Source organism: Pongo abelii, chromosome X (assembly GCF_028885655.2).
Source record: "Pongo abelii isolate AG06213 chromosome X, NHGRI_mPonAbe1-v2.0_pri, whole genome shotgun sequence".
Lineage (NCBI taxonomy): Eukaryota > Metazoa > Chordata > Mammalia > Primates > Hominidae > Pongo > Pongo abelii.
The window spans coordinates 73,322,985-73,350,813 of NC_072008.2; the positions used below are offsets into that span (position 1 = coordinate 73,322,985).

The following is a 27,829-nucleotide window of genomic DNA, read 5'->3' on the forward strand; positions in this document are numbered from 1 at the left end:
AAGTAACCTGAGCACTGCTTGCCTCAATTGTTCTATGGCCTGTCCTCTTTTTTTTTTTTTTAAGACGGAGTCTGGCTCTTTCGCCCAGGCTGGAGTGCAGTGGCGCGATCTCGGCTCACTGTAAGCTCCGCCTCCCGGGTTCACGCCATTCTCCTGCCTCACCCTCCGAGTAGCTAGGACTACAGGCGCCCGCCACCACGCCCGGCTAATTTTTTGTATTTTTAGGAGAGACGGGGTTTCACCGTGTTAGCCAGGATGGTCTCGATCTCCTGACCTCGTGAACCGCCCACCTCGGCCTCCCAAAGTGCTGGGATCACAGGCGTGAGCCACCGCGCCCGGCCGGCCTGTCCTCCTCTTGACCTAGCACCAAGGCTACCTTGAAATAAGGGGCCAAGACGGCCAATAGATGAGGTTAGAAGGGGTAGAAGCGAGGGGCTTGTGACTAGGGAGAGATAGCTAATTTTGGAGGTTGGCAAGGAAATAGCAGACGTTATCAGTGGCCTCAGGGAAGTGGGACCGGAGGTGGTGATCTGGTAATCATGGGTTGGGAGGATGAGGTGAGAGGCTGAGGCTGGGGTTGGGGCATTTGTAGATGATATTCCCTTGCAATTACAAAAAAATTTCATATCTACTGGTTTAAATTTTAATATCACTTCCACCAGTATTTGTGCAAGTACTAAAATTGTGCTTGGTCTGAAGGGGAATTACCGTAAACAAAACAAAACAGCAAACACCAAAAAAAAAAACCTCCATTCGTTTGGAATTTTGTCCCTCCACATTCCACATTCTTCCTCCTTAAATTTACTACTTGGATTGCCTATCCAAAAATATAAAACATTTTTATTTCACACCCATCCCCTGCCTTGTTGGTTAAATGCTTGACACCACCAAAGGGCACCCAGGTATCCTGGATGCTGATGCTGTCAACAATGGCTGCGCGGTCTGACTACATTTTAGCCTGGGGCCAACGTAAACTGTGACCAGAAACACCGTGAAAGCCCAAAAAGATGAGATAAGGAAAACAGGTTGGGACATGCAGATTATCTTTTGTTTAAGTTACTTTCACAATAGTTACTCTCTTTTAGACCCTGAACATTTTCAGTACTTGGTCCAAATGGTTCAGCAACTTTTGAAGTGGGATTAACAAGTTTGGCCAATGAAGCTTCTTCCCCGCCCACCCCCAGAGGTGCCGGAGAAAAGTAATCCTGGAGGGTCTGCTTGGAGGCAGTAGAGAGGTTTATAAAAGTCAATGAAGTGGGAAGAGGCTTGCGAGCAGCAGGAGAGGCGCAGAGTCAGAGGGGCAGGGGCGGCGGCGGAGTGAGCAGGAGGTTGGGGCTTGAGCCCTTCATTCCGGGGCACGGAAACTTGAAGTCGCTCGGTAGCCGGGGAAGGGAAGGAAGAGGCAGGCTCTTTCCTAGAGGTGCCGTGATCGAGGGTCTGGCATTCTAAGCCAACTCCTGAGAACGGGAAATGGGCGGGGGTCGGTGGGGTGGAGAGCGCAGCCGTGGTCGCGAGAGCGAAGGAGCGGTCTGAGAATCGGGCTTGAGTGTTAAAGGCAGAGCGTGTCTAGCGGGACCCGTGGCCCCGAAGAAGCGAGACAAGGCGACGCGGAGCTGTCCCCGACACCCCGAGGACCGAGGGACAGCAAAGGGCCGGGGCCGCCGGCCATTGCCAGGCGCCATTAGGTGACGCAGCCGTCACGCGATGACGCGCTGACCGGCAGTGGCCTCCACGTCGCAGGTTCCGCAAAGACCTGTGGGAGCGACCCGGGAGAAGGAGGGCCAAGATGGCGGAAGCGGAGGAGTCTCCAGGAGACCCGGGGACAGCATCGCCCAGGCCCCTGGTGAGCTTGGGATCTGCGACAAAAGGGACCGAGGGTGAGGCAGAGTGCCCCCTAAAGAAGTCGGGGGACGGGCTCGTGGCCTGAGAGCCGGAGCCCCTTCCGCCCGGCAGGCCCTTGCTGTACCCGACGCCAGAACCAGTCCCAACACTGCACCTGTTCTTTGCGCTAACCGCTTTGCCCCCTGCCCTCCTGGTTCCTTCCAGGTCTTTTTCTGAAACTCCGATCTTTCCTTTCCCATCCTCCCAGGCCTCGTCATCGTCCCCTACATTGTGTTAAATGGCGAACTTTAGGTGATTTCTTAAGTTATCTTTTCTGCTGTCCCCTCATTTTATCAAAACCTGTCACGAGCCTTTGTTGAAGGAATAATGAGAGATTGCGTCCCATGGGACATTGACGTTTTATTGCTTATAACTTTAGTATTGACCTGTTCAGTGACCCCAGTAGGCCAGGTTTAACCCCTGTTGCAGCTCCTTGACATTCTCTTCACCATACTTGTTCTCCTTTCTTATTTTTTACTTTTTAAAAAATCGAGACAAGGTCTCACTCTGTCACCCAGGCTGGAGGGCAGTGGCGCGGTCTCCGCTGACTGCAACCTCTGCCTCCCAGGCTCACGTGATCCTCCCACCTCAGCTTCCCTAGTAGCTAGGACCACAGGTGCGTACCACCACACCAGGCTAATTTTTAGTATTTTTGGTAGAGATGGGGTTTTGCCATGTTCCCCAGGCTGGTCTGGAACTCCTGGGCTCAAGCTGTCCTCCTGCCTCGGCCTTCCAAAGTTGGGATTACAGGCGTGAGCCACTGTGCCCAGCCATCTTCACTATACTCTCTTGCTCCTGTCTTTGCAAGGGATAGAATTTCCACTGCAAGCCCAAAGTGTGGACAAGTATTTTAAGAACACAGGCTTTGGAGTTAAACTTTACCTGGGATGGAATCCACCCACTTTGTGAATTTGGGCAAGTCATTTTAGGGAGGGTGTTTCTTCATCTGTAAAATGGAGATAAAAATACCTGCTTCAAAAGAGTTTTTAGAAAGATCAAATGGCATAATTTATGTAACATGTCTAATACTATCAGTACCATGAACTGAGGAGTATAATGAGGTCAACATTCTGCTCCTGTCCCTCTTCTCAATGTGTTTAGTTATATAGTAGTTGCTCAGTAAATGGTTCTTCCCTTTTCTCTTTTTTTTTTTTTCTTTTTCTTTTTTTGAGATGGAGTTTTGCTCTTGTCGCCCAGGCTGGAGCACAATGGCAAAATCTCAGCTCACTGCAACCTCCGCCTCTGGGGCTTAAGCGATTCTCCTGCCTCAGCCTCCCGAGTAGCTGGGATTACAGACGCCTGCCACTATATCCAGCTAATTTTTGTATTTTTAGTAGAGACGGGCTTTCACCATGTTGGCCAGGCTAGTCTCGAACTCCTGACCTCAGGTGATCTGCCTGCCTCGGCCTCCCAAAGTGCTGGGACACAGGTGTGAGCCACCGTGCCCGGCCCCCTTTCCTCTGTTTTGAATTAGCAACTTAACATAGTGAACTGAACTGGGAGATCAGTGAACTTGATTCTAGTTCTAGCTCTGCTGCTTACTAGCTCCATTTGTTCACCTCTTCACTCACTCAACAAATATTTATTGAGCATCTGCTACTATGTTCCAGGCACTCCTTTAGGCACTGGGGATATGGCAATAAGAGTGAGTTGTGTTAAGTTCTATTGTGACCTTGAGTAAAATCAGGCTGAACCCCAGTTTCCTCATTTGGAAAATGGTGATAGGAACACATCACTGAATTAGTGAGAGTACTAAATGAGATAATATATACATTGTGCCTACTATGACATTGTCATAGGTGCTTAGTAGTTTTTAGTTTCTATCTTTCATTTAAACTTCTCCACCCCTCTTCTGTGAAGCTTTCCCCGGTTAACTTCAGTGGTTCTGATCACTCATTACTCAATATGCAATCCGCTTCCATTCAACAAATGTTTAGTGAACTCCCACAATGAGTAATGCACTGTGCTAGTTGCTGTAGGGAATGCAAAGGGCCTGCCTCTGTGGTGCTACCAGTCTAAGTTTTAGGGATAAGACAAGTATACAATGCTAAAATAAGGCAGTATATAAGAGAAAGTTACACAAAGAATATTACAGAAATTTAAAGGAAAATGCTGTCATGTCCAGTTGGGGTGACCAAACTACATGGTGGAAGTTATATTTGAAAGGACTTCAAAGGATGGGTAGGATTTGAAATTGCAGGTGAGCATAAGAGCTATCAATAACTGAGCACCTGCTACATGCCAGTTATTGTGCTAGACATCCTCTGCGTATTTGCTACTAAACTTTACAGCAATCGTTTTAGTTAGGTGGCTTTTAACTACATTTTATGTGCAGATGAGGATATGACATGCAGGGAGGTTTGATGATTTCCCTAGGGTCTACATCCAGTTAGTGCCCATGCGTGAAATTTGAACCTAGATAGGGCCCGAGACTCTGATGCCCAGACTTGTATATCCATTTATATGTAAGTGGATATATCCATTCATATATATATGAAGCCCAGACTTACATATATCCATTTGTGCTACACAGCCTCTTGTGAACAAAGGCACAGAAGTTGGAAGGTGCTAATATATTTATAGAACAACAGGTAGATCACTTTGGCTGAAGCACAGGGAATTATTAGGAGATAAGCCTTCAGAGGTAAGCCTACTGAGTTAGGGAGGCAGTATGGAACATTGGTGGTTTGGAATGTGTACTCTGGAGTCAGCTTGCTTAGGTTTGATTCTAAGCACTGTCACTTAACTAGTGGGATATTGGGGAAATTACCAAACCCCTCCTTGCCTCAGTTTCCCCATCTGTAAAATAGAGATATAACAATACTTAGTTCATAGGGTTATTAGGTGGAATGAGTTAACACATTGGATAAATTAACACACTTAATAGAATGCCTGGCATATAATAATGCAATAAGTGTTATTTCTTATTATCGGCTACTAACCTGGGAGGCTTAATGGGCTACAAAGAGCCAGTGGAAATTTTTGAGGAGGGAAGAATTTGAAATCATGAATTGGACAACATATAGAGGACAACAAATAGAGGGTAAGTTACAGTGGGGGAATATCTGGAATCTAGAGGGCCAGTGAAGCTGTTGCAATAGTTCTGGGAAGAAATGATAAGGATCTGGACAACAGCAGTGGCAGGAGATAAGAGGATTTGAGACAAGGCAGAATCCACGAGGGTTTGTAGTGTGTGAAGGAGGATTTGTCTTAGATCAGTATTTTCCAAACTTTAGTGTGCTGGCAGTCATCTGGGGAATCTTGTTAATTTGCAGGTTCTGATTCAGTTGGTCTGGGATAGGGCCCGAGATTTTGCATTTCTTACAGACTCCCTGGTGATGCTGCTGCTGCTGCTCCCAGTACCACATTTTGAAGAGCATGGCTATAGACACCCAAGAGTATAGTGACACTCTGAACAAAAATAGATAATATACAAGGAGGGTTAGCTGGATGAGGGCCTTGAAAGTTGACTAATTCAGTTTGGGACATGTTTAGTTTGAGATACTGGCAGGCCATTCAATAGATATCCAACAGGCAGTTGGACTTTAAAACCTGTACTTCAGGGCGCAGAAGAGGTCATGCCTAGAGATGTTGATTTAGGAGTCATCTGCACAGGGTTAAAAAGACAGGATCTTGGGTAATGCCTGTATTTAGGGGGCAGGAAAAAGAGGTAGGCTGTAATAATGGCTGCAGTCTGGGGTCTTTTTTTTTTTTTTGAGCTGGAGTTTTGCTCTTGTTGCCCAGGGCTGGAGTGCAATGGTGCCACCTCGGCTCACTGCAACCTCTGCCTCCCAGGTTCAAGTGATTCTCCTGCCTCAGCCTCCCCAAGTAGCTGGGATCACAGGCATGCACCACCATGTGCAGCAAATTTTTGTATTTTTAGTAGAGATGGGGTTTCACAGTGTTGGCCAGGCTGGTCTTGAACTATAGTCTGGGATCTTTAGAAGATCTCAGGCTATGAGGAAGCTGGCCCCAGGTGAAGGGGCTGGCTGGAGACCATGCCACTGGCTACCCCTTCATCCACTCCTGGGAGCCAGGCCTCTGAGCTGATTCCTGCTTCATGCTTCCCCTTGTTTATTCCTTTTTTCCAGGATTTTGGTCAATAGTATAACCCATTTGCTCCCAGCTATTTTTTTTAGGGTTGCAGTCCCTGCTTTTATTGTGTGTTTTTTGGCCCTGCCTCTACCTGTTCCCCTTACTGGCCCAGGCCAGGCAGAGCAATGTGCATGTGTGTTTCTGTGAGCACATCTATATATGTGCAAGAGCCTGCCTGCTGATGGGAAAGGGGAGGGGCATGGATCCAAGTCGCCTTTCCCACTGAGGGCTAGACAGAGAGCAGGGTCCATTAGCTGAGGCCCTGGAAGTCCTGTCTTTTATACATGGAGCTGGAGGGCCATAGTTCCTGACTCAGCTTATGGAACATTGTTGCTGATTCTTGAAGAGACAAAGGGGAGAGAGTAGGGGATCACATGGCACTTCAGTGATTACAGAGACTTCTGATACCAACTACCTGGAGTTAGGCCAAACTGCACAGGTTAAAAGCACAGTCCTCTACAAGACTGCTCTTCAGACACCAGCCACAATTTTGGGGGTTCCCAGGACCATCCTCACTTCAGAGCAAGTAGCTACAAATTCACGGGTTCCCACGTTCCCCTCAGGTTTATTTCTTTTTTGGCACAATCTCAGCTCACTTCAGCCTCTGCCTCAGCCTCCTGAGTATCTGGGATTACAGGCACATGCCACCATGCCCGGCTAACTTTTGTATTTTTGGTAGAGACGGGGTTTCACCATGTTGGCCAGGCTGGTCTCGAACTCCTGACCTCAAGTTATCCACCCATCTTGGCCTCCCAAATTGCTAGGATTACAGGCGTGAGCCACGGCACCTGGCCCTCCCCTCAGGTTTCATAATTCACTAGAATGACTCATAGGACTCAGAACAGCACTCTACTTAAAATTACAATTTTATTATAGCAAAGGGATACAAATCCAAATGCACAAAAGAGAGAGATACACAGGGCGAGGTCTGACAAGGTCCCAAACACAAAGATTCCTTGTCTTGTCCCTGTGGATTCAAGACATGTTACCCTCCTGGTTTGCTGGTATGTGACAATACGCAGAGTATTGCCAGTCAGGGAAGTTCACTCATGTGTCTATAGTTTTTATTGGGGTTTCATTATGTAGGCATGATTAATTGGACCATTGCTCACATAATGGAACTCAATCTCCAGGGTCCCACCACTCCCGAAAGTTTGGGCTTACATGTGACTTAAAGCCCCAAACCTCTAGTCATATGCGCGGTGTTTCTGACGTGGTTAGCCCCTATCCTGAGTCATCTCCAGAGTACAAACTACGTAAGGGCCTACTGTGACTCACCTGTAAGCATAAACTACCAGAGCCCCTGTGAATATCAAAAATACTCTATCATTCAGGAAATTCTAAGTTTAGAGGCAAACTCTCAAGAACAGGGGACAAAGGCCAGCTAAATTCTTTATTAGACAGTAGTGACAGAACTGGAATTGACTCCATGGGAATCTTGAACTTGAGCTGATATTTATCCAGCCCCTATTGTGTTCCTGTATTAATACATTTCTTCCTCACAATAACCCTGTGATGATGGTACCATTATCTCAATTTTACAGAGGAGGAAACTGAAGCACAGAGAGGCTAAGTAACCTGCTCAGTGTCACATGGATAGTACAAGATGGAACTGGGATTTGAACTCAGGCTATTTGGCCTGCGCTCTTAACCAGTATTCTCCAAATACCATGTTGAGCATTGAGTATGTGCTAGGTGCTGTACAGTGTTATTTATTTTTATAGCAGTATTGTTTCCATGTGAGATCCCTGTTTAACTTTAAAGCCTGTTTTTTCCTACTGTATTACAATGCTTCTAGCAGTAGCAGGCAACAGGGAACTGAAAACAAGCAATCCTAGCACTTGAAAGGGCAGTGTTATAGTAGTGAAGAGAAAATATGGTTTCAAAAAGTGTTGGTTTTGGCTGGGCATGGTGACTCACATTTTTAATCCCAGCATTTTGTGAGGCCAAGGCAGGCAGATCACTTGAGGTCAGGAGTTTGAGACCAGCCTGGCCAACATGGCAAAACCCTGTCTCTACTAAAAATACAAAAATTACCCGGACGTGGTGGTGGGTGCCTGTAATCCCAACTACTAGGGGGGCTGAGACAGGAGACTCGCTTGAACCCAGGAAACGGAGGTTGCAGTGAGCCGAGATCACGCCACTGTACTCCAGCCTGGGTGACAGAGCAAGACTCTGTCTCAAAACAGACAAAATGGGTTGGTTTACGCATTACATGCTGCAGAGTATTCAAAGAGAGTGAGGACTGAATGAAGATCCTTGTATTTCTTGATTATGTGAGGCTACTTTCGGAGAGCACAATGTCAGTAAAGTGGTGAGAAGGCCAATGCCAGATTACAGAGGATTAAGTAGGAAAGTAAAGTTTGATCAAGCAAGAGAAGAAGGAGAGTAGTTTGAGAGAATGGCAGAAACAAGGGAGCGATATATTTTTAAATTTTATTACAGAAACTTTCAAATGTATAAATAAAATGAAGAGTAGCATAATGAACCTCATATACCTATCAACATTCTGCTATTATTTTATTGGTCTCACCACATTTTTTTGGTCTTTTTATTTAAAACTAATTTTAGACATATAGAAAAGTGCAAAAATAGTAAGAGAGAGTGCCTGTATTCCCTTCGCCCAGATTCTTCTAATGCTAGCATTGTACATAAGCATAGTACACTGATCAGAACCAAGAAATTGACATTAGTAAAACACTATTACCTATAGACCATATTTGAATTTTAGCAGGTTTTCCACTAATGGCCTTTTTTGTTCCAAGATCTTATCTAGTATCTCACATTGCATTTAGTTGTTATTTTTCCTTCATTTCTTCCAGTCTGTAATGGTTCTTCAGTCTTTTCTTATCCTTCATAATCTTTTCTGAATATTTTAAAGCAAAGCCCAGACATATCATCTTCATTTGTAAATACTTCACTACTTTTCTCTAACAGGTAAGGACTTTTTCTTTGTTATCATACATAACAAAACTAATAATAACTGTACTCCAGCCTGGGCAACAGAGTGAGACTCCATTTCAAAAAAAAGAAAAGGTGAATTGGATCCCCATATACACCTTCAACAATTATCTGCTTATGACGAATCTTCTTTCTTCTACAGCCCTACCTACTTTCTTTATTATTTTGAAGCAAATCCCAGGCATCATTACATTAGTAAATGTTTGGTATGTATCTCTAAAAGATAAGGATTCTGGCTGGGCACGGTGGCGCATACCTGTAATCCCAGCACTTTGGGAGGCCGAGATGGGCAGATTGCTTGAGTCCAGAGGTTCGAGATCAGGCTGGGCAACATGACAAAACCCTATCTCTACTAAAAATTTTAAAAAGTAGACTGGTATGGTGGCACATGCTTACAGTCCCAGCTACTTGAAAGGCTGAGATGGGAAGATTGCTTGAGCCTGGGAGATTGAGGCTGCTGTGAGCTATGATCATGTTATTGAAATCCTGCCTGTATGACAGAGCAAGACCTTGTCTCTTAAAAAAAAACAATAAATAAGAATTTTTTTTTGATTTTGTATTATTTTAGAGTTGCCATCTTGCTATGTTGCCCAGGCTGGAGTGCAGTGGCTGTTCACAGTCATGATCATAGCACCCGCAGCCTTCAACTTCTGGCCTGAAGGTACACTCTCACCTCAGTCTCCCAACTAGCTGGAACTATAGGTGTGTGCCACAGTTCCCAAATTAGAATTCTGCTTTTAAAGAGAACATAACCACAATAACATTAATGCATGTAAAAAATTAATAATTTCTTAATATATCTCATTAGGGTTCAAATTTCCAATTATCTCCTAAATTATATTTTTATAATTTAAAAATTGGCCCACTGCCTGTTTTTCTAAGTATAGTTTTCTGGGAACAGAGCTACACTTATTTATTTATGTGTTATCTTTAGCTGCTTTCATGCTATAATGGCAGAGTTCAGCAGTTGCAACAGAAACCATATGGCTCTCAAAACCTGAAATATTTACTGTTTGACCCTTTACAGAAAGTTTGGTGACCCCTGCTTTAGGCGATTATCTTTTAGAATAATTAAAAATAGGAAGAAATGTCATATTTACCTTCATTTTAACCACTTTGAGAGATCATTTATTTATGTAAATCCAAGTTTCCTTCTGATATAATATTCCTTCTTCCTGAGGAACTTCCTTTAGCATTTCTTGTAGAATATATTTTAGCTTTTACTTGTCTGGAAAACGTTTTTACTTTGCCTTTATTTTTAATAGTTATTGCTGGGTTTAGAATTCTGTGTTGATAGTTTTATTCTTTTAGCACTCTAAAAGTGTCCCTCCATTTTCTTTTGGTTTGCATAGTTTCTGGTGAGATGTCTTTCTTTGTTTATTTGTTTGTTTATATTTTGTTAGAGATGTCTATTATAATTTTTTTTTTTTTTTTTTTTTTTGAGATGGAGTCTCGCCCTGTCACTTAGGCTGGAATGCAGTGGCATGATCTTGGCTCACTGCAACCTCCACCTCCTGAGTTCAAGCGATTCTCCTGTCTCAGCCTCCCAAGTAGCTGGGATTACAGGCACCTGCCACCATGCCTGGCTAATTTTTTGTATTTTTAGTAGAGATGGGGTTTCACCATGTTGGCCAGGCTGGTCTTGAACTCCTGATCTCAGGTGATCCACCTGCCTTGGCCTCCCAAAGTGCTTGGATTACAGGCGTGAGCCACCATGCCGGGCCTTTTATTGTAATTCTTATCTTTGTTCCTGTGAATGCAATGCCTTTCTCTTTGGCTACTTTCAAGATTTTCTCTTTATCTTTGGTTTTCAGTAGTTTGTGTCTAGGTTTGTGGATTTTTTCATTTTGTCCTTTGGTATTCATCTTGATTGGGGTTCTCTTGGCTCGCATCTGTCATTTGATGTCTCATTATTTTTGGAAAATTCTCAGCTATTCTTTTTTTTTTTTTTTTTTTTGAGACAGAGTCTCACTCTGGAGTTCAGTGGCATGATCTTGGGCTCTGCAAGCCTCGACCTCCTGGGCTCAGGTGATCCTCCCACCATAGCCTCCTGAGTAGCTGGGACTACAGATGTGTGCCACCACTCCTGGCTAATTTTTAAATATTTTTTTGTAGAGATGGGGTTTCGCCATGTTGCCCAGGCTGGTCTGAAACTCCCCGGCTCAAGCAACCTGTCTGCCTAGGCCTCCCAAAGTGCTAGGATTACAGGCGTCAGCCACTGCGGTTAGCCTATATCTCTTCAGAGCCATTATCTTTCTGTTCTTCCGGGATTCCAATTATTTACATAATAAGACCATTTAATGTTTTCCCATAGTTCCTAGATACTCTATTATTTTTTATTTTCTTCTTTTACTCTTCTCTTTTTGTTTTAGTTTGCATGATTTTGACCTAGCTCTGAATTCTTTCTTTGGTATTGAGGTAACTGATAAGGCTGGCAAAGGCATTCTTTATCTGTTACTATGGTCATGTATTTCTAGCATTGCCATCTGATTCTTACAGTTTCCATCTCTTTGCAGAAATTCATCATCATTCATGCATGTACCTTTTCTACTAGAGCCTTTTGCATATTAGACATAGTAATCTTAAATTTCTTTTCTGATAATTCTAACATCTTGGTCATCTCAGAGTCTGGTTTTGTTAATTGCTTTGTCTCATAGTGGGTTGTTTTTTCATGTGAGTATGGGGGAGATAATTTGTTACTGATATTGAACGCTGGACATCATGTACACACTGCTAGAAGTGGCACATCTCTGCTACTGAGTTGTCAGTCAGTAGGGGTTAAGTCAGTCTAGTCGGGAGTTGAGCTTTGTTTGTTTTGTTGTTGTTGCTATGGTTACCTTCAGTGTATCACCGGCTTCAGGTTCCTCTGCTGTTACCTTGAGTTTAGGGGTGGGGTTGCTATGTTGTCCCAGTGTTTTTTGTTGTTGTTGTTGGTTTTTTTTTGTGTTTTTTTTTTTTGTTGTTGTTGTTGTTGTTGTTGTTTTTTTTTGAGACAGCATCTCACTCTGTTGCCCAGGCTGGAGTGCAATGGTGTGATCATAGCTTACTGCAGCCTTGACCTCCTGGGCTCAAGTGATCCTCCCACTTTAGTCTCCTCAGTAGCTGGGACCACAGTTAGTTGCATGCCACCATGCCCAACTAATTTTTTAAAAACATTTTTTGTAGAGATGGGGGTCTCACTGTGTTACCCAGACTAGTCTCAAACTCCTAGCATCAAGCGATTCTCCTACCTCAGCTTCCCAGTGTTGGGATTACAGGCATGAGCCACTGCACCCAGCCCCAATGTTTTTATTAATGTTCATGTTCTGTACTCAGCTTCTGTCTTTGCCCTTGCATCTCATGGTGAGTCTCTTTCTAAGCTCTAGCACTTCTCCAGCAGTAGACTGCTGTTGTTTATTACTCCATACTTGCTAGCCTGGTGATAGGGGCCAGGGAAAGGGGATTCTTTGTTGTCATAGTCTAGTCTCTGCCTTAGGCAGACCATGTGTCTCTGGGTCTCCTGGGTAGCACTTTCTTAGTGATCCTGTCCCCCTCCTAGCTGAAGGAAACTCTTAATGGTCTGGGCCCAGGATGGTTTCCTGTCCATCCCTTAGTAGTAGAGAGCTTTTCCTTTTCCCTTTCTCCAGCTTCAGTGAGTTGTCACCTGTGTTCTGAAGGCAACTTGTTTTTGTCTAAGTGGCTTTAAGGCTCTTTCCTCTAGGGGCTTTTTCTAGAGAAGAGCCTGCAAGTGGGTGTGAACTCCCCTTGTGTCTATTGCTTCCAGGGGTTCTGTACTCTTGTGCTAGTCCATACTTGGACTTTAGCAATTTATTTAAAATTTTATTTGAATTCTTACCCATCTGTGTGGTGTGGTGTGCAGCATTGTCTTCCCCTCATGCTTTGCTACTGTTGAGCCAGTGCTGATGTCTCTTCGTGGAAGCACCTGGCTTTCTTTAGATTTCATCCAGGCTACTTGGTCTCCCTACAACTCAGTTCTCAGATGAATTCAGGGAAAGTTATGATTCAGTAAAGTATCTAGCCTTTTCTCATTATTCTACTTGGGGAATGGTCTTTCTAGCTTCCTATATCTTAATCAGAAGTCAAATTACAGTGTTATATAGTCACTTGAAATAGGTGCTGTCTTTGTGGTTGTGTGTTTATTTCAATACATGGTAGTTTCATTGGTTTAATTTTTTCTCTCAGTTTCAGGGATTGCTTCCTTCAAATTTTAATTTTGTTTAATAATTGTATGAAGTGTTTATATGATTGCAAGTCATTTATATGAACAACATATATTGAAAAAAGCCTAGTTTCTCTCCCTGTCTGCTCTATCCTATTCCTTTCTTTCCTCTATAAGAAACCTTTAAAAAAAATTCTATGGCATGTTTCTTATATTTAAGAAATATGAGTGTGGTTAAGAAATTGTTTTTGTTTTGTTTATTTTATTTTACTTTATATTTTATATTTTATTTATTTATTTATTTTTGTATTTTTTTGTATTTTATTTTATTGTAACGGAGTTTTGTTCTTGTTGCCCAGGCTGGAGTGCAATGGCGTGATCTTGGCTCACCACAACCTTCACCTCCCGGGTTCAAGCGATTCTCCTGCCTCAGCCTCCTGAGTAGCTGGGATTACAGGCATGCGCCACCACGCCCAGCTAATTTTTGTATTTTTAATAGAGATGGGGTTTCGCCATGTTGGCCAGGCTGGTCTTGAACTCCTGACCTCTGGTGATCTGCCCGCCTCGGCCTCCCAAAGTGCTGGGATTACAGGCATGAGCCACCGCACCCAGCCTTTTACAAATTCTTTGAACATCCTCATTCCTTCTAAAATTTCAGTATACTGTCTGCATTTCATTTATCTGCAACTGTTGCCCACTAAAAATTGTGCCTACTGGGCCAAAAACTGTATGAGAAGTCATTGCCTCTATTTTCTTAGGAATTTGTAGATTCGAGTTTCGGTTGTAACAACATTTGGCAGATGAGTATGAATTTAAAAGTTCACATTCGTTATTCACTTTGAAAATTTTATTTGCTCTGTGATTGCCAGGTAACCTGTAAAGATTGTAATCAAGGTATATTTTGCTATTTCCCTGTTCCCCCCACTTGCCTTTATGGTTCATGTAATGCTCATTTTTAGCCAGCAGAGGCCACTAGAGCCTGCTAGGGAGCAGAAGTGCAACAGAAACGTGGCCATTCTAAGACAGTGATTGCTAAAAGGTCACTTTTTAATAACTTTACAATTATTATCTCAGTCTTGCTAGCTTGTGCCATGTGAAGATTTTATGCTAAATGTTGGTGGGCAAGAAGGTGTCTATGACATTTACTTTAGTTTTTTCATTATGTTTAATCTTTAAAGAAATAAATTTGAGAATTATTGTTAACTGCATTGTGTAATGTGTGTTGAGCTAACACCTACTTTCCTATGTAAAACCCTACAAAATACATGGTCCCAACTCTCTAGGAAATGATGATATATATGAGGAATGCTACAGTTTATTACAGGCTTACTTTTTTTCCCCTGACTCTTCTCAGTTTGCAGGCCTTTCAGATATATCCATCTCACAAGACATCCCCGTAGAAGGAGAAATCACCATTCCTATGAGATCTCGCATCCGGGAGTTTGACAGCTCCACATTAAATGAATCTGTTCGCAATACCATCGTAAGTTAGACTAGTTGAGAGAACTTCTGTTCAGTATTATGGGACTAAGTAACTAATAGTACTTTGCAATATTTTCATTTGGTTCACTGATTTTGAATATATGTTATATACTGAAGTTTAATATTTTATCCTAGAGATTAATTTGGTATAGCCTTTTTGGAGAGCAGTTTGGTTATAATGCATATTAATAATCTTAAAACAGCAAGGTGCGGTGGCTCGCGCCTATAATCTCAGCCCTTTGGGAGGCCAAGGCAGGCGGATCACCTGAGCTCAGGAGTTCGAGACCAACCTGGCCCAGATGGTGAAACTCCATCTCTACTAAAAATACAAAGACTAGCCAGACATGGTGGTGCATGCCTGAAATCCCAGCTGCTTGGGAGACTGAGGCAGGAGAATCGCTTGAACCCGGGAGGCTGAGGTTGCAGTGAGCCGAGGTCGCACCACTGCACTCTGGCCTGGGCGACAGAGTGAGACTCCGTCTCCAAAAAAAAAAAAAAAAAAAATTCTTAAAATGTCCAAATCTTTTTAAACCAATATATTATCATACTTCTCCAAATATAGTATAAGGAAAGTTTTAAAATGTAAAACAAAAATTTTCAAAATAAAAGTATCAATATACAAAGATGTTTATTATAGCATTCTTTGTAATAGGGGAAAGCTAGAAATTAATGAACCACAGATGAGGTATTGGTTAGGTGAATTATGTTATATCTTTGTGGTGAGATGCTAAGCAACTATTATAAATTATGTTTACAAAGTGTTTAATAACATGGATAAAATTCTAGGTGAAAAAATTAAAACAGAGTTAGCTCAGTGGTACTTTGAGAAGTTGTATTTGTATTACTGAACCCTTCTTCCAGTTTCTTGATTTTTTTTTTTTTTTTGTATCTGGTTTCTAGGATTCATTTACCAATTAAATTGGGAATGTTAGAAATTTATTTTATATATTGCAAAGAATGTAGTAGCTAGAGAGCAGGCTAATTGGTCCTTGGGACCTCATCTTCTATGAACTGAATGTCACGTACTGTGTTTTGTAGAGCAGCTTTTTATAGTACAATTGTTTTAGTTTCTTTAAGCAGCCTATTGGGAGGGCTGTGTTTCTTTTTTATGGATTTTTTCAACATCAAAACAGAACAGATCAAAACAGATGTGGAAAGGTGTTAAAAGTTGGCTTAAGAAGTTAAAGCATAGAAAAAGCATACCCTATCTCTCTGGTTTGTTTGTGTAGTGAAGGAGTTGAACTGGAATTATCTGCAAAATTCAATGAAGAGTTCACAGGAGATTGAAATAAAAGAAATTTTAGCAAATTAAGTAAGGCTGCTGACAACCTTGGTCATCACAATACAACAAGTTGTTTCTGTCTTTCAGATGCGTGATCTAAAAGCTGTTGGGAAAAAATTCATGCATGTTTTGTACCCAAGGAAAAGTAATACTCTTTTGAGAGATTGTAAGTATATGAGGTTTTTAAGGGTTTGCTTAATCTATCTCACTGTATCTTATCATAATACTTTATAAGGCAAATCTCTGTGGTAATAAAACTGACATCATTTTGTAGGATAAAAAATATGTAAACGAATATGTAAATCAAACTTCTGGCAGAAATTAAAAATTTATTTTATTTTATTTTTATTTTCATTTTTTTTGAGACAGAGTCTCACTCTGACTCCCAGGCTGGAGTGCAATGGTGTGATCTTGGCTCACTGCAATCTCCGCCTCCTGTGTTTAAGTAATTTTCATGCCTCAGTCTCCTAAGTAGCTGGGATTAAAGGCACCCACCACCATGCCCAGCTAATTTTTTTTGTATTTTTAGTAGAGACGGATTTCACCAGGTTGGCCAGGCTGGTCTCCAACTCCCGACCTCAGGTGATCCACCCACCTCGGCCTCCCAAAGTGCTAGGATTACAGGCAGACATTAAAAATTTAGATTGGAATCTCAGAGATTGAAAGACTTTGCTTATTATATTGTCCTCATCAATAAATATACACTGGCCAGACACGGTGGCTCATATGTGTAATACCAGCACTTTGGGAGGCCGAAGCAGGAGAATTGTTTGAACTCAGGAGTTTGAGACCAGCCTGGGCAACATGGCGAGACCTCATTTCTACTAAAAATAAAAAAACTAGCCAGGCCTGATAGCGCATGCCTGTAGTCCTAGCTACTTGGGAGGCTGAGGTGGGAGGATTGCTTGAGCCGAGGAGATCAAGGTTGTAGTGCCGTGACTGCGCCACTGTACCCTAGCCTGGGTGACAGAGCGAGACCTGTCTCAAAAATATATATATATATATATTTTTTTTAATGCTCTAGTGGTTACTACAAAATACATTTCTGGAGGCTGCTAACTTACAATATTTACATATATTACATAATATTCCTGGAAGCTGCTGACACATAAAGAATTAATGATCTCCAAGGGAAAGGCAAATATTTAAATTTTTGTTCGTTAGTTTTTTGAGATGGAGTCTCGCTCTGTTGCCCAGGCTGGAGTGCAATGGCACAATCTCAGCTTACTGCAACTTCTGCCTCCAGGATTCAAGCGATTCTTCTGCCTCAGCCTCTGGAACAACTGGGATTACAGGTGCCCATCACCACATCCAGCTAATTTTTGTGTTTTTATTAGAGACGGGTTTTGCCATGTTGGCCAGGCTGGTCTCAAACTGCTGACCTGAAGTGATCCACCTGCCTTGGCCTCCCAGAGTGCTGGGATTACAGGCGAGGGCCACCACCCCTGGCCTAAATGTTAAATTAATATGATAGTAAATACCCATAAATATTTAACAAATTAATAGTACCTTTATTGACAGTTTCATTTTCAAGCCTATCATTTAGTCTGATGATTGCTTTCTTTATTAGAGTTCTGTCAAAACAGATAGCATCTCATTCTGTTACCCAGGCTCAAATGCAATGGCATAATCATAGCTCACTGCAGCCTCAAACTCTTGGGCTCAAGCAGTCCTTCTGCCAGTGTCCTGAGTAGCTGGGACTGTAGGCACACCTGGCTAGTTTTTAAATATTTTGTAGAGATGGGGGTCTCCCTATGTTGCCCAGGCTTGTCTCAAACTCCTGGCCTCAAGCAGTCTGCCCACCTCAGCTTCCTAAAGTGCTGGGATTACAGGCAAGAGCCACTGCCCAGCCAATGTTTTATTTTTTCAACTTTTTGTTAAAAACTAAGACAAAAGCACACACTTTGGTCTAGGCCTTCACAGGGTCAGAATTGGATCATTAGTACAATTGTCTTCCACCTCTGTATCTGTCCTATTGGAAGGTCTTCTGGGGCATTAACACGCATGAAACTGCCATCTTCGATGATAACAATGCCTTCTTCTGGAATATCTCCTGAAGGACCTGCCTGAGACTGTGTTATGGTTAACTTTTTTTTTTTTTTTTTTTTTTTTAGAGACATGATCTTGCTCTGTCACTCAGGCTGGAATGCAGTGGCATGATTATAACTCACTATGGCCTCAAACTTCTAGGCTCAAGCCATTCTCCCACCTCAGGCTCCCATGCCCTGAGCCTGTGCCACCAAGCCCAGCTAATTTTTAAAATTTTTTTTGTCTGGGCACGGTGGCTCACGCTTCTAATCCCAGCACTTTGGCAGGCCGAGGTGGGTGGAACACCTGAGGTCAGGAGTTCCAGGCCAGCCTGGCCAACATGGTGAAACCCTGTCTCATTACAAATACAAAAATTAGCTGAGTGTGGTGGCAGGCGCCTGTAGTCCCAGCTACTCCAGAGGCTGAGGCGGAAGAATCACTTGAACCCGGGAGGTGGAGGTTGCAGTGAGCCAAGATTGCACCATTGCACTCCAGCCTGGGTGAAAAGAGGGAAACTCTGTCTCAAAAAAAAAAAACCAGAAAACAAAACAAAAAAAAACACATTTTTTTAGAGACAGGGTCTTGCTATGTTACCCAGGCTGAACTTTTTAAGTAGAAGTATTCTCCAACATAACAATGAAAAGTATAGTATAGTAAACACGTAAATCACAGTAACATAGTCATTTTTTATCATTATCAAGTAGAGTATTATGTAGTGTACGTAGTTCTATATTTTTATATGACTGGCAACATACTAGGTTTGTTTATACCAGCATCACCACAGACACGTGAGTAATGTGTTGTACTAGATGTCACTAGGTGATAGGAATTTTTCAGCTCCATTATAATTTTATGGGAACACTATCATTGACCGAAATGTCATTTTGTGGCACATGACAGTACACTTGAATTCAGTTTTTAAGTTGAGCAGGTAAAAAAAAATTAATGAAATTAGCAGCAGTTTTATTAGAAGTGGTAGGATTATGGTTTTTTATGTCTTTTCCAAACTTTCCACAATGGTGTCAAAATTACTTATATAATTAAAAACTAAACAATATTAAGTATATAAATTTGCGTACCTCTCTTGGGTAAGGTTATATACATGTGAGGTTAAAGTTAGATGTGGGATATTTGCCTTTTTGGAATGAATTGAGGAAGGTAATTGTGCTCTAAGCTATGTGCTACTGAACTGTTGGCATACAAATCACTCAGCAGCTTTTTTTGTTTGTTTTTTTGAGACAGAGTCTTGCTCTGTCACCCAGGCTGGAGTGTAGTGAGTGGAGGTTGCGATCTCGGCTCACTGCAACCTCTGCCTCCCGGGTTTAAGGGATTCTCCTGCCTTAGCCTCCCGAGTAGCTGAGATTACAGGTATGTGCCACCACACCTGGCTAATTTTTTTGTATTTTTAGTTAGAGACGGTATTTCACCATGTTGGCCAGGCTCATCTCAAACTCCTGACCTTAAGTGATCTTCCCGCCTCAGCTTCCCAAAGTGCTGGGATTACAGGCATGAGCTACTGAACCCGACCAAATCACTCAGCAGCTGTTGTTTGTTTGTTTTTGAGATGGAGTCTTGCACTGTCACCCAGGCTGGAGTGCAGTGGCACAATCTTGGCTCACTGCAACCTCTGCCACCCGGGTTCAAGCAATTCCCATGCCTCAGCCTCCCGAGTAGCTGGGATTACAGGCACGTGCCACCATGCCCAGCGAATATTTTGTATTTAATAGAGATGGGATTTCATCATGTTGCCCAGGCAGGTCTCAAACTCCTGATTTCAGGCCATCCGCCTGCCTCGGCCTCCCAAAGTGCTAGGATTACAGGCGTGAGCCACCGCACCCAGCCTGCAGCTTTTGATTGAGGCCCATGTTTGCTAGACCTGATGTTGGCAGAGCCTGCAGAGCCTTTTGCAGTTTTCAGAAAGCTTTCATATGTTATTAGAGTTTAACCTTGTGAAATTACCAATACTGGGCTGTTTTTTCACCTAGAAGAATAGCAACTCTATATTAATTCAATATATTAATTATAAAAGGGAAGCAGTATGACAGAGTGGCAAGAACTTTGGTCTAAGAATCAAAAGACCAGGCCGGGTGTGGTGGCTTATGCCTGTAATCCCAGCACTTTGCGAGGCTGAGGCGGGTGGATCGCTTGAGGCCAGGAGTTTGAGACCAGCCTGGGCAACATGGTGAAACTCCATCTGTACAAAAAATACAAATTAGCTGGGTGTGGTGGCGTGTGCCTGTAGTCCCAATTACTCAGGAGTCTGAGGTAGGAGGATCACCTGAGCCTGGGAGGTTGAGGCTGCAGTGATCCATGATCGTACCACTGCACTCTAGCCTGGGCAACAGGGTGAGACCCTGTCTCAAAAAAAAAAAAAAAAAAAAAAAAAAAAAGGAATCAGGGCAGGTGCGGTGGCTCACGCCTGTAACCCCAGCACTTTGGGAGGCCAAGGTAGGCAGATCACCTGAGGTCAGTTCGAAATCATCCTGGCCAACATGGTGAAACCCCGTCTCTACTAAAAACACAAAAATTAGCCAAGTATGGTAGCAGGTGCCTGTAATCCCAGCTACTCGGGAGGCTGAGGCAGGAGAATTGCTTGAACCCAGGAGGCAGAGGATGCTATGAGCTGAGATTGCGTCATTGCACTCCAGCCTGGGCGACAAAAGCCAAACTCCATCTCAAAAAAAAAAAAAAAAAAAAATCAATAGCCCTAGGTTCTGGTCCCACTTCCACATATAAAGCTAGGCAAGTCATTTCCTTCTCAGCTTCATTTTTTTATTTGTGAACTGAGCATGATTATACTTGCATTGTCTAATGCAGTCTCTGACTGGTAAAGTGCCTTGGCTATAGTCTTTTTTTCTTAGAGTATGGGGTAGGGAACCTAGATCTTCTGATTGTTTGTCCATTGGTCTTTAATTATAGCATGCCAGTATGTGTCTTAGTAGATGGGGAGAAGGAAAGGGTGATTTGTGGGATATGAAATAAGCAAAACTGGAAGTCTATGTAAAGAAGTGCATTCAGGATTAGGGGACAGGGAGGGCAGGTAGTGGGAGAGGAGAGGTAGGAAGGCTTGGGCAGACAAAGAGAGCCTTGATGTCTGAATTCTAGGAGGGAGAGAGGTAGATATTAGAATAAAGACAGAAAATATTACCTTCCCTTCTGTCTTGTCTTGTCTTGTAGGGGATTTGTGGGGCCCTTTGATCCTTTGTGTGACACTCGCATTGTAAGTACTTGCATTTTCTTTCTTTGTCATTTGAGCTAGACTAGACTTTTTTGTGCATTTTCAAAATTGTGGGGGATTTTGATTGAATATTTCATTTAGGACTTATGTGACATGTTGTACATGTTATACTCCTTAGGTATTTAAGCCTCTAAAGTCACTTTCCAAATCAATTAAAATATGATGAAATTAGGCTCACCTTCCTTAACCAATGACATTTTAGTGTGTTTTAGCCATGTCTATTCAACAAACATTTATTTACTTATTTACTCTCTTGTTCCTCCCCATTATTAAACTAAGTGCATTAAGGTTTAAGCACCCTTTGTTTGCAAACATAATTCTCTGTAATCTTACTAAAAATATGAATGAGAATGAGAATAAATTAGAAGTAGGAGAGTTAAAAGCAAGATCATGTTTCAGAGTGTTGTACTTTTCCATATACATTGTATGTAAAGGAAGAGGACGGGAAGGAGAAGAAGGTTACACTAGAGAGATGAATATAACCATTGATAGAGTGGGAAAAAATACTGCCCTGGAATTCAGTTCTGAGTTCGCATTCTGACTCTGCTGTCAGCTAGCTATGTGACTTTGGGCTACTAATAACCAATGTTTGTATAATTTTTCCCAGTTTGCAGAAAACTTTAAAATACTTTCTCTTATTTTAACCTCATAGCAAGAATTAAAATTATTTTCTTTTTTTTTTTTTTTTTTGACAAACAAGCTCAGGTTCAAAAAGGTTGAGGATTTAACCAAGATCACATAATCAGTGGTAGACCTGAGATTCAACCTCAGGTTTCCTCACTACCTATTCTGTACCTCTAGGGTTCATTACACATCTCTTCCCACCTGGTCACTCTGGGTCTCCTCTTCCATATCTGTAAAGGGAGATGGTTGAGGGTCCTTTCCAGGCTTAACCCTTTATGGGTCTAAATTCACTAAGTTTCTTGCTGACTTCTCTAATTTTTTAAATTTAAATTGAGCATATATTAATTTAGGTAATAATGTAGAGTACTATTTCTTATGCTTTTAGTAACCATGTCAAGGGATGCAGCCTAATGCCTTGATGGAGGGGTTTATATTAGATGTCCCGAGCGTATATATTTTTTTTACTTTTGAAAGATTAACCTTATAGATTATGTAGTTTAACCCCACTTAGTTGCAGAGAAAACTGGAGTCCCAGGACATCAAGTGACATATCTAGTGACAGAATTAGGATCAGTATCTGGGTCTCTTGCCTTCCATACTAGTTAATATTCTTTCCATCATACCATGCTGAAGCAATAGGGATTCCAGACAACAAGTGATGAGTGCTGGCCATTCTTTGCATCTGGTTGTCAGGACTTGGAATGGAATATGCATAGCATAGAATACAAAAGCCTGTGCATACTGCCAAGTAGCATAGCAGGGCAAGAAAGACTTACAGTGTGACTTCTCTATACTGTTTAATAAGAAGAGGTTGTGAGCTTACAGTTATTATTTTTCTTGGTAATAACACCAAGTCCAAATATTCAAAACAGTTTACATCTGTAAAATTCTTAGACAAAGAAAGGATATTTAAGTGGTTGTTCAACTACTCAATTCCAAAGCAAAACCCTTTAGTAATAATCTGTATGTTTTGATTTTTTAAAAATCAACAACTAAAAAGGTTTATAGACTGTTTCCATTTTTATTTATTATTTTTATTTTGTTTTGAGGCAGTCTCACTCGGTTACCCAGGCTGAGTCGGTGGTGTGATTACAGCTCACTGCAGCCTCAACCTCCCAGGCTCAAGCGATTCTCCCAACTCAGCCTTTCTAGTAGCTAGGACTATAGGTGTGTACCACCACGGCCAGCTAATTTTTTATTTTTTGTAGAGACGGGGGTTTCGTCATGTTGCCCAGGCTGGTATCGAACTCCTGGCCTCAAGCGATCTGCCTGTCTTGGCCTCCCAAAGTGCTGAGATTACAGGCTAAGCCACCATACCTGGCCTATTTCCATTTTTAAATATCTCAACTGAAACTTTAACCCAAGAACTACAAATTCTGATGTGTCTAAAGGCTAGAATAGTAACCTAAATGCATGTAGTAGTGATATGGTGACTGTAAGCCCCTTGTACTTATGTCAGCTACACTTGATTGTTGCAGTGTTGGAATACAGGCTCAGTGTTAGAAAGTCTAACAGTTTTTTCAAGAAAATCTAGAAATTCATATTCTTATGTGAAATAAAATAGTGTCAACTTAAATTCAAAATAATCTTAAATATTATATAAGCCCAAAACCTCATATATAAGCCACATTTGACCCTTCAGTTTATAACCTCTGCTTAAAAAAAAGGTCTTCAATAATTCATTTAAACATTTCAACAAGGTCAAATGGAGCACCCCTTGTAGTCCTGAGGCATTTGGAATTTGCAGTAAGGGAGCCTTGCCAAATGCTTGTGTCATTTTCCTTTTAGCACAACCTACATATTACAGATCTTCAGGTGAGGTATAGCACAGCAATCTGATTCAAAGTTTGAGAACCCATGCCTTAACTTTGTTGCCCTAAGTAAAAGATTAAGCAATTCTTATGCTGTTTCCTTTTCTCAGAATGCTGCAAAGAGACTCTGCAGATAGTGAAAAAGATGGAGGGCCCCAATTTGCAGAGGTGTTTGTCATTGTCTGGTTTGGTGCAGTTACCATCACCCTCAACTCAAAACTTCTTGGAGGGAACATGTGAGTATTATTAAAATGCATTCTTTTTTTCCTCTTGCCAGGTAGTATATCTTAGATTAAGGAAGACAGGCTAGTTAGATTTTTTTTTTTTTTGAGACAGGGTGTCAGTCTGTCACCCAGGCTCGAGTGCATTGGTGTGATCATGGCTTACTGCAGCCTCTGTCTCCCAGGCTCAGCGTCCCAAGTAGCTGGGATCCTCCTGCCCCAGCATCCCGAGTAGCTGGGACTACAGGCATGTGCTACTATGCCTGGCTAATTAAAAAAATTTTTTTTTTGTAGAGATGGGGTCCCACTGTATTGCCTAGGCTGATTTTGAACTCCTGGGTTCAAGTGATCCTCTCACCTTGGCCTCCCAAAATGCTGGGATTACAGGCATGAGCCACCATACCTGGCCTGATATTTTGTTTTAAAGAAAAATCAAACTAAATAAGGGCCAAAGAGAAGTGTTCTTAAAACCACTACCACTGTACAGAGATAACCTTGTTAAGTTAAATTATCTTAAATTATCTGAGGTCCTTTGATAAGCTTCAGATGCCCTTTCCAGGCCCTGAAATCATAGGCAGACTTTTTTTGTGTAAGAAGAGTATGTACATTTTGGGGGGCAAGTGGTCCATAGCTTTTAACAAATTCTCAAGTATAATAGGTCTATAACTAGAAAGGATTAAGAACCACCATCTTAGAGGTTCAGAGAAAGATATCTGTAGGAACTAGAGCAGATCATCTGGTGTTAGATGATTGACTTTTAAGGGATTTGAGAGGAGAGGAGGAAGAGTATGGGGAAAGAACATTAAAGCATGTACTTAATTTTTTTTTTGAGATAGAGTCTCGCTCTGTCCAGGCTGGAGTGCGGTGGCACAAGCTCAGCTCACTGCAACCTCCGCCTCCCAGGTTCAAGCAATTTTCCTGCCTCAGCCTCCTGAGTAGCTGGGATTACAGGTGCCCACCACAATTCCCGGCTAATTTTTTTGTATTTTTAGTAGAGATGGGGTTTCACCATGTTGGCCAGGCTGGTCTTGAACTTCTGACCTCAGGTGATCCACCCGCCTTGGCCTCCCAAAGTGTTGGTATTACAGGCGTGAGCCATCGCGCCCAGACAAAAGCATGTACTTAATAATTAATGTTAGGATGTAGATGTTATGTACCAAGAAGGAGGCAACATTCCGTTACATAGAGAAATCTATGTAATAAGCTGTGTCATAACACCCATCAACTGTATTTATGATCTTTATTAATGTATTTTGTTTTTAAGATCTTTTTTTCAGAGCCTCTGTGTGCTGGGTTACTGTATACTTCCCTTGACAGTAGCAATGCTGATTTGCCGGCTGGTACTTTTGGCTGATCCAGGACCTGTAAACTTCATGGTTCGGCTTTTTGTGGTGATTGTGATGTTTGCCTGGTCTATAGTTGGTAAGTATGTACTTATTTCCACAATAACAGAACAGACAAAAACATGATTTAATGCTGAAGACCAGATGAGGAGCAGTATAAGTCCAAAGTTAGATGTGAGTGATATGATTCTTGACAGTATTATCCATAGAACCCTCTTCCCTGAGTAGGCAATGATGGGGCTGCTGTCTGTCTTATCTGAGTTGGATATCTGGACTTATAAGATGTGGAGAGTCACATCTTTTTTCTTTCTTTAAAAAAAAAAAAAAAGATTGGGAAAGTGGATTACACTACATTTAGCCCAGTCCTGGTATATACAAGGTATTAGGTGACTTGTGGAATGACTGGGATCTTTTCCTGACAAACTAATTAAAATAAAAATAACACTTACAGATTGCTTATCAAAAGCCAGGCACTGTTTAAGTGCTTTATATATATTATCCCATTTAAGCCTCACAGCAACTCTAATAGAGAAATACTATTATTAGTCCCATCTTATAGATGAAGAACAGTTACAGAGAAGTTGAGCAGCTTGCCCTAGGTTGCATTACTAGTGAGTAAGAGAGTCAAATTGCAAACCAGGCAGTCATGAACCTTTAAGAACTATACTATACCACCTTCCAGTGTAGATTGTAAGTATCATTATATAGCACTTTTCTGCTTCCGTAAAACATTTTGCTAAAGACTAGGAAGGGCCTATAGCAATGATAATGAATGCTATTTGCTCATTGTTTTTATATTTCTAAAGTTCTCTTAAGATTCCAGCTTAAATTTAGAAGTGTTCACTAGCCTCTGCTTTAATGGATAGGCAGACTGCTTAATATTTTTAAGTGTAGTAACATCTCATTGCTCTGGAACATGGTTGAAAGCTAAGAAGTAATCCAACAAAGGTCTGAGAGAGCCAGAACTGATATTCCAAAGACTGTATATTAAGCTTGGGTGCTTTTCCCATGGGGAGAGCCCCTCATTCTCTCACTGAGAATCTCATAATTACCATAAGTGTAATTATATTTACTTAGTTATCCAGTGTCCAGGCTCACAGGTGATCACGAAGTAGAATCATAGGAGAGAGAAACTTTAATTCAGCAAACATTAATCACCAACTATGTGTCAGGCATAATTTTAGGCATGGTCTTTGTCCTTGGAGTTCACAATCTAACAGAGCAGCCTGACATGAAAACACTTAAAGGCAATAGGTGTTCTAGGTGGGAGATGGAGATTTATGCACAGTACAGTGGGGACAGACATGATTATTCAGGAAAGATTTCCCAGAGATGTAATGATGATGATGATGATGATGATTAGTATTTGAGACAGAGTCTCACTCTGTCGCCCAGGCTGGAGTGCAGTGGCGCTATCTCGGCTCATTGTAACCTCCACCTCCTGGATTCAAGCAGTTCTCCTGCCTCAGCCTCCCGAGTAGCTGGGATTATAGCTATGTGCCACCACACCTGATTAATGTTTATGTTTTTAGTAGAGATGGGATTTCACCATGTTGGCCAGGCTGGTCTCGAACTCCTGACCTCAGGTGATCCACCTGCCTTGGCCTCTCAAAGTGCTGGGATTACAGACATGAGCCACCGCACCTGGCTGATTATTTTCATTTATTTGTTTATTTGGCTAAAATATATATGTTTTTATATTATTATTATACTTTAAGTTCTGGGATACATGTGCAGAACATGCAGGTTTGTTACATAGGTATACACATGCCATGGTGGTTTGCTGCACCCATCAACCCGTCATCTACATTAGGTATTTCTCCTAATGCTATTCCTCCCCTAGCCCCCCCAACCCCTGACAGGCCCCAGTGTGTGATGTACCCCTCCCTGTGTCCATGTGTTCTCATTGTTCAACCCCCACTTATGAGTGAGAACATGTGGTGTTTGGTTTTCTTCTTCTTCTTTTTTTTTTTTTTTAATTATTATTATACTTTAAGTTTTAGGGTACATGTGCACAATGTGCAGGTTAGTTACATATGTATATATGTGCCATGTTGGTGTGCTGCACCCATTAACTCAGTGTTTGGTTTTCTGTTCCTGCGGTAGTTTGCTGAGAATGATGGTTTTCAGCTTCATACATGTCCCTGCAAAGGATATGAACTCAACCTTTTATATGGCTGCATAGTATTCCATGGTGTGTATGTGCCACATTTTCTTTATCCAGTCTATCACTGATGGGCATTTGGGTTGGTTCCAAGTCTTTGCTATTGTGAACAGTGCAGCAGTAAACATAGGTGTGCATGCGTCTTTATAGTATTACCCAGTAATGGGATTGCTGGTTCAAATGGTATTTCTGGTTCTAGATCCTTGAAGAATCGCCACACTGTCTTCCACAATGCTTGAACTAATTTACACTCCCACCAACAGTGTAAAAATATTTCTATTTCTTCACATCCTCTCCAGCATCTGTTGTTTCCTGACTTTTTAATGATAGCCATTCTAACTGGCGTGAGATGGTATCTCATTGTGGTTTTGATTTGCATTTCTCTCATGAGCAGTGATGAGCTTTTATTCATATGTTTGTTGGCCACATAAATGTCTTCTCTTGAGAAGTGTCTGTTCGTATCCTTCGCCCACTTTTTGATGGGGTTGTTTTTTTCTTGTAAATTTGTTTAAGTTCTTTGTAGATTCTGGATATTAGCCC

At 41.9% G+C, this 27,829-nt stretch overlaps 1 protein-coding gene across 3 annotated transcripts in view; it reads left to right on the forward strand.

The window, feature by feature from the left end:
• The first annotated feature begins 1,360 nt into the window (after nt 1–1,360).
• Nucleotides 1,361–27,829, forward strand: part of YIPF6 (Yip1 domain family member 6) — a 74,304-nt gene continuing 47,835 nt past the window's right edge. The window contains exons 1-6 of one of the 3 annotated variants that reach the window (XM_024240810.3): nt 1,361–1,843; nt 14,451–14,579; nt 15,948–16,026; nt 21,066–21,108; nt 23,672–23,797; nt 25,047–25,204. In XM_024240810.3, coding sequence (XP_024096578.1) covers nt 1,787–1,843; nt 14,451–14,579; nt 15,948–16,026; nt 21,066–21,108; nt 23,672–23,797; nt 25,047–25,204 — 592 coding nt within the window. In that variant the 5' untranslated portion in view covers nt 1,361–1,786. Of the gene's footprint in view, nt 1,878–14,450; nt 14,580–15,947; nt 16,027–21,065; nt 21,109–23,671; nt 23,798–25,046; nt 25,205–27,829 lie in introns of all 3 variants that reach the window. The other 2 variants (XM_002831750.6, XM_054544675.2) reach the window with 2 other exon arrangements.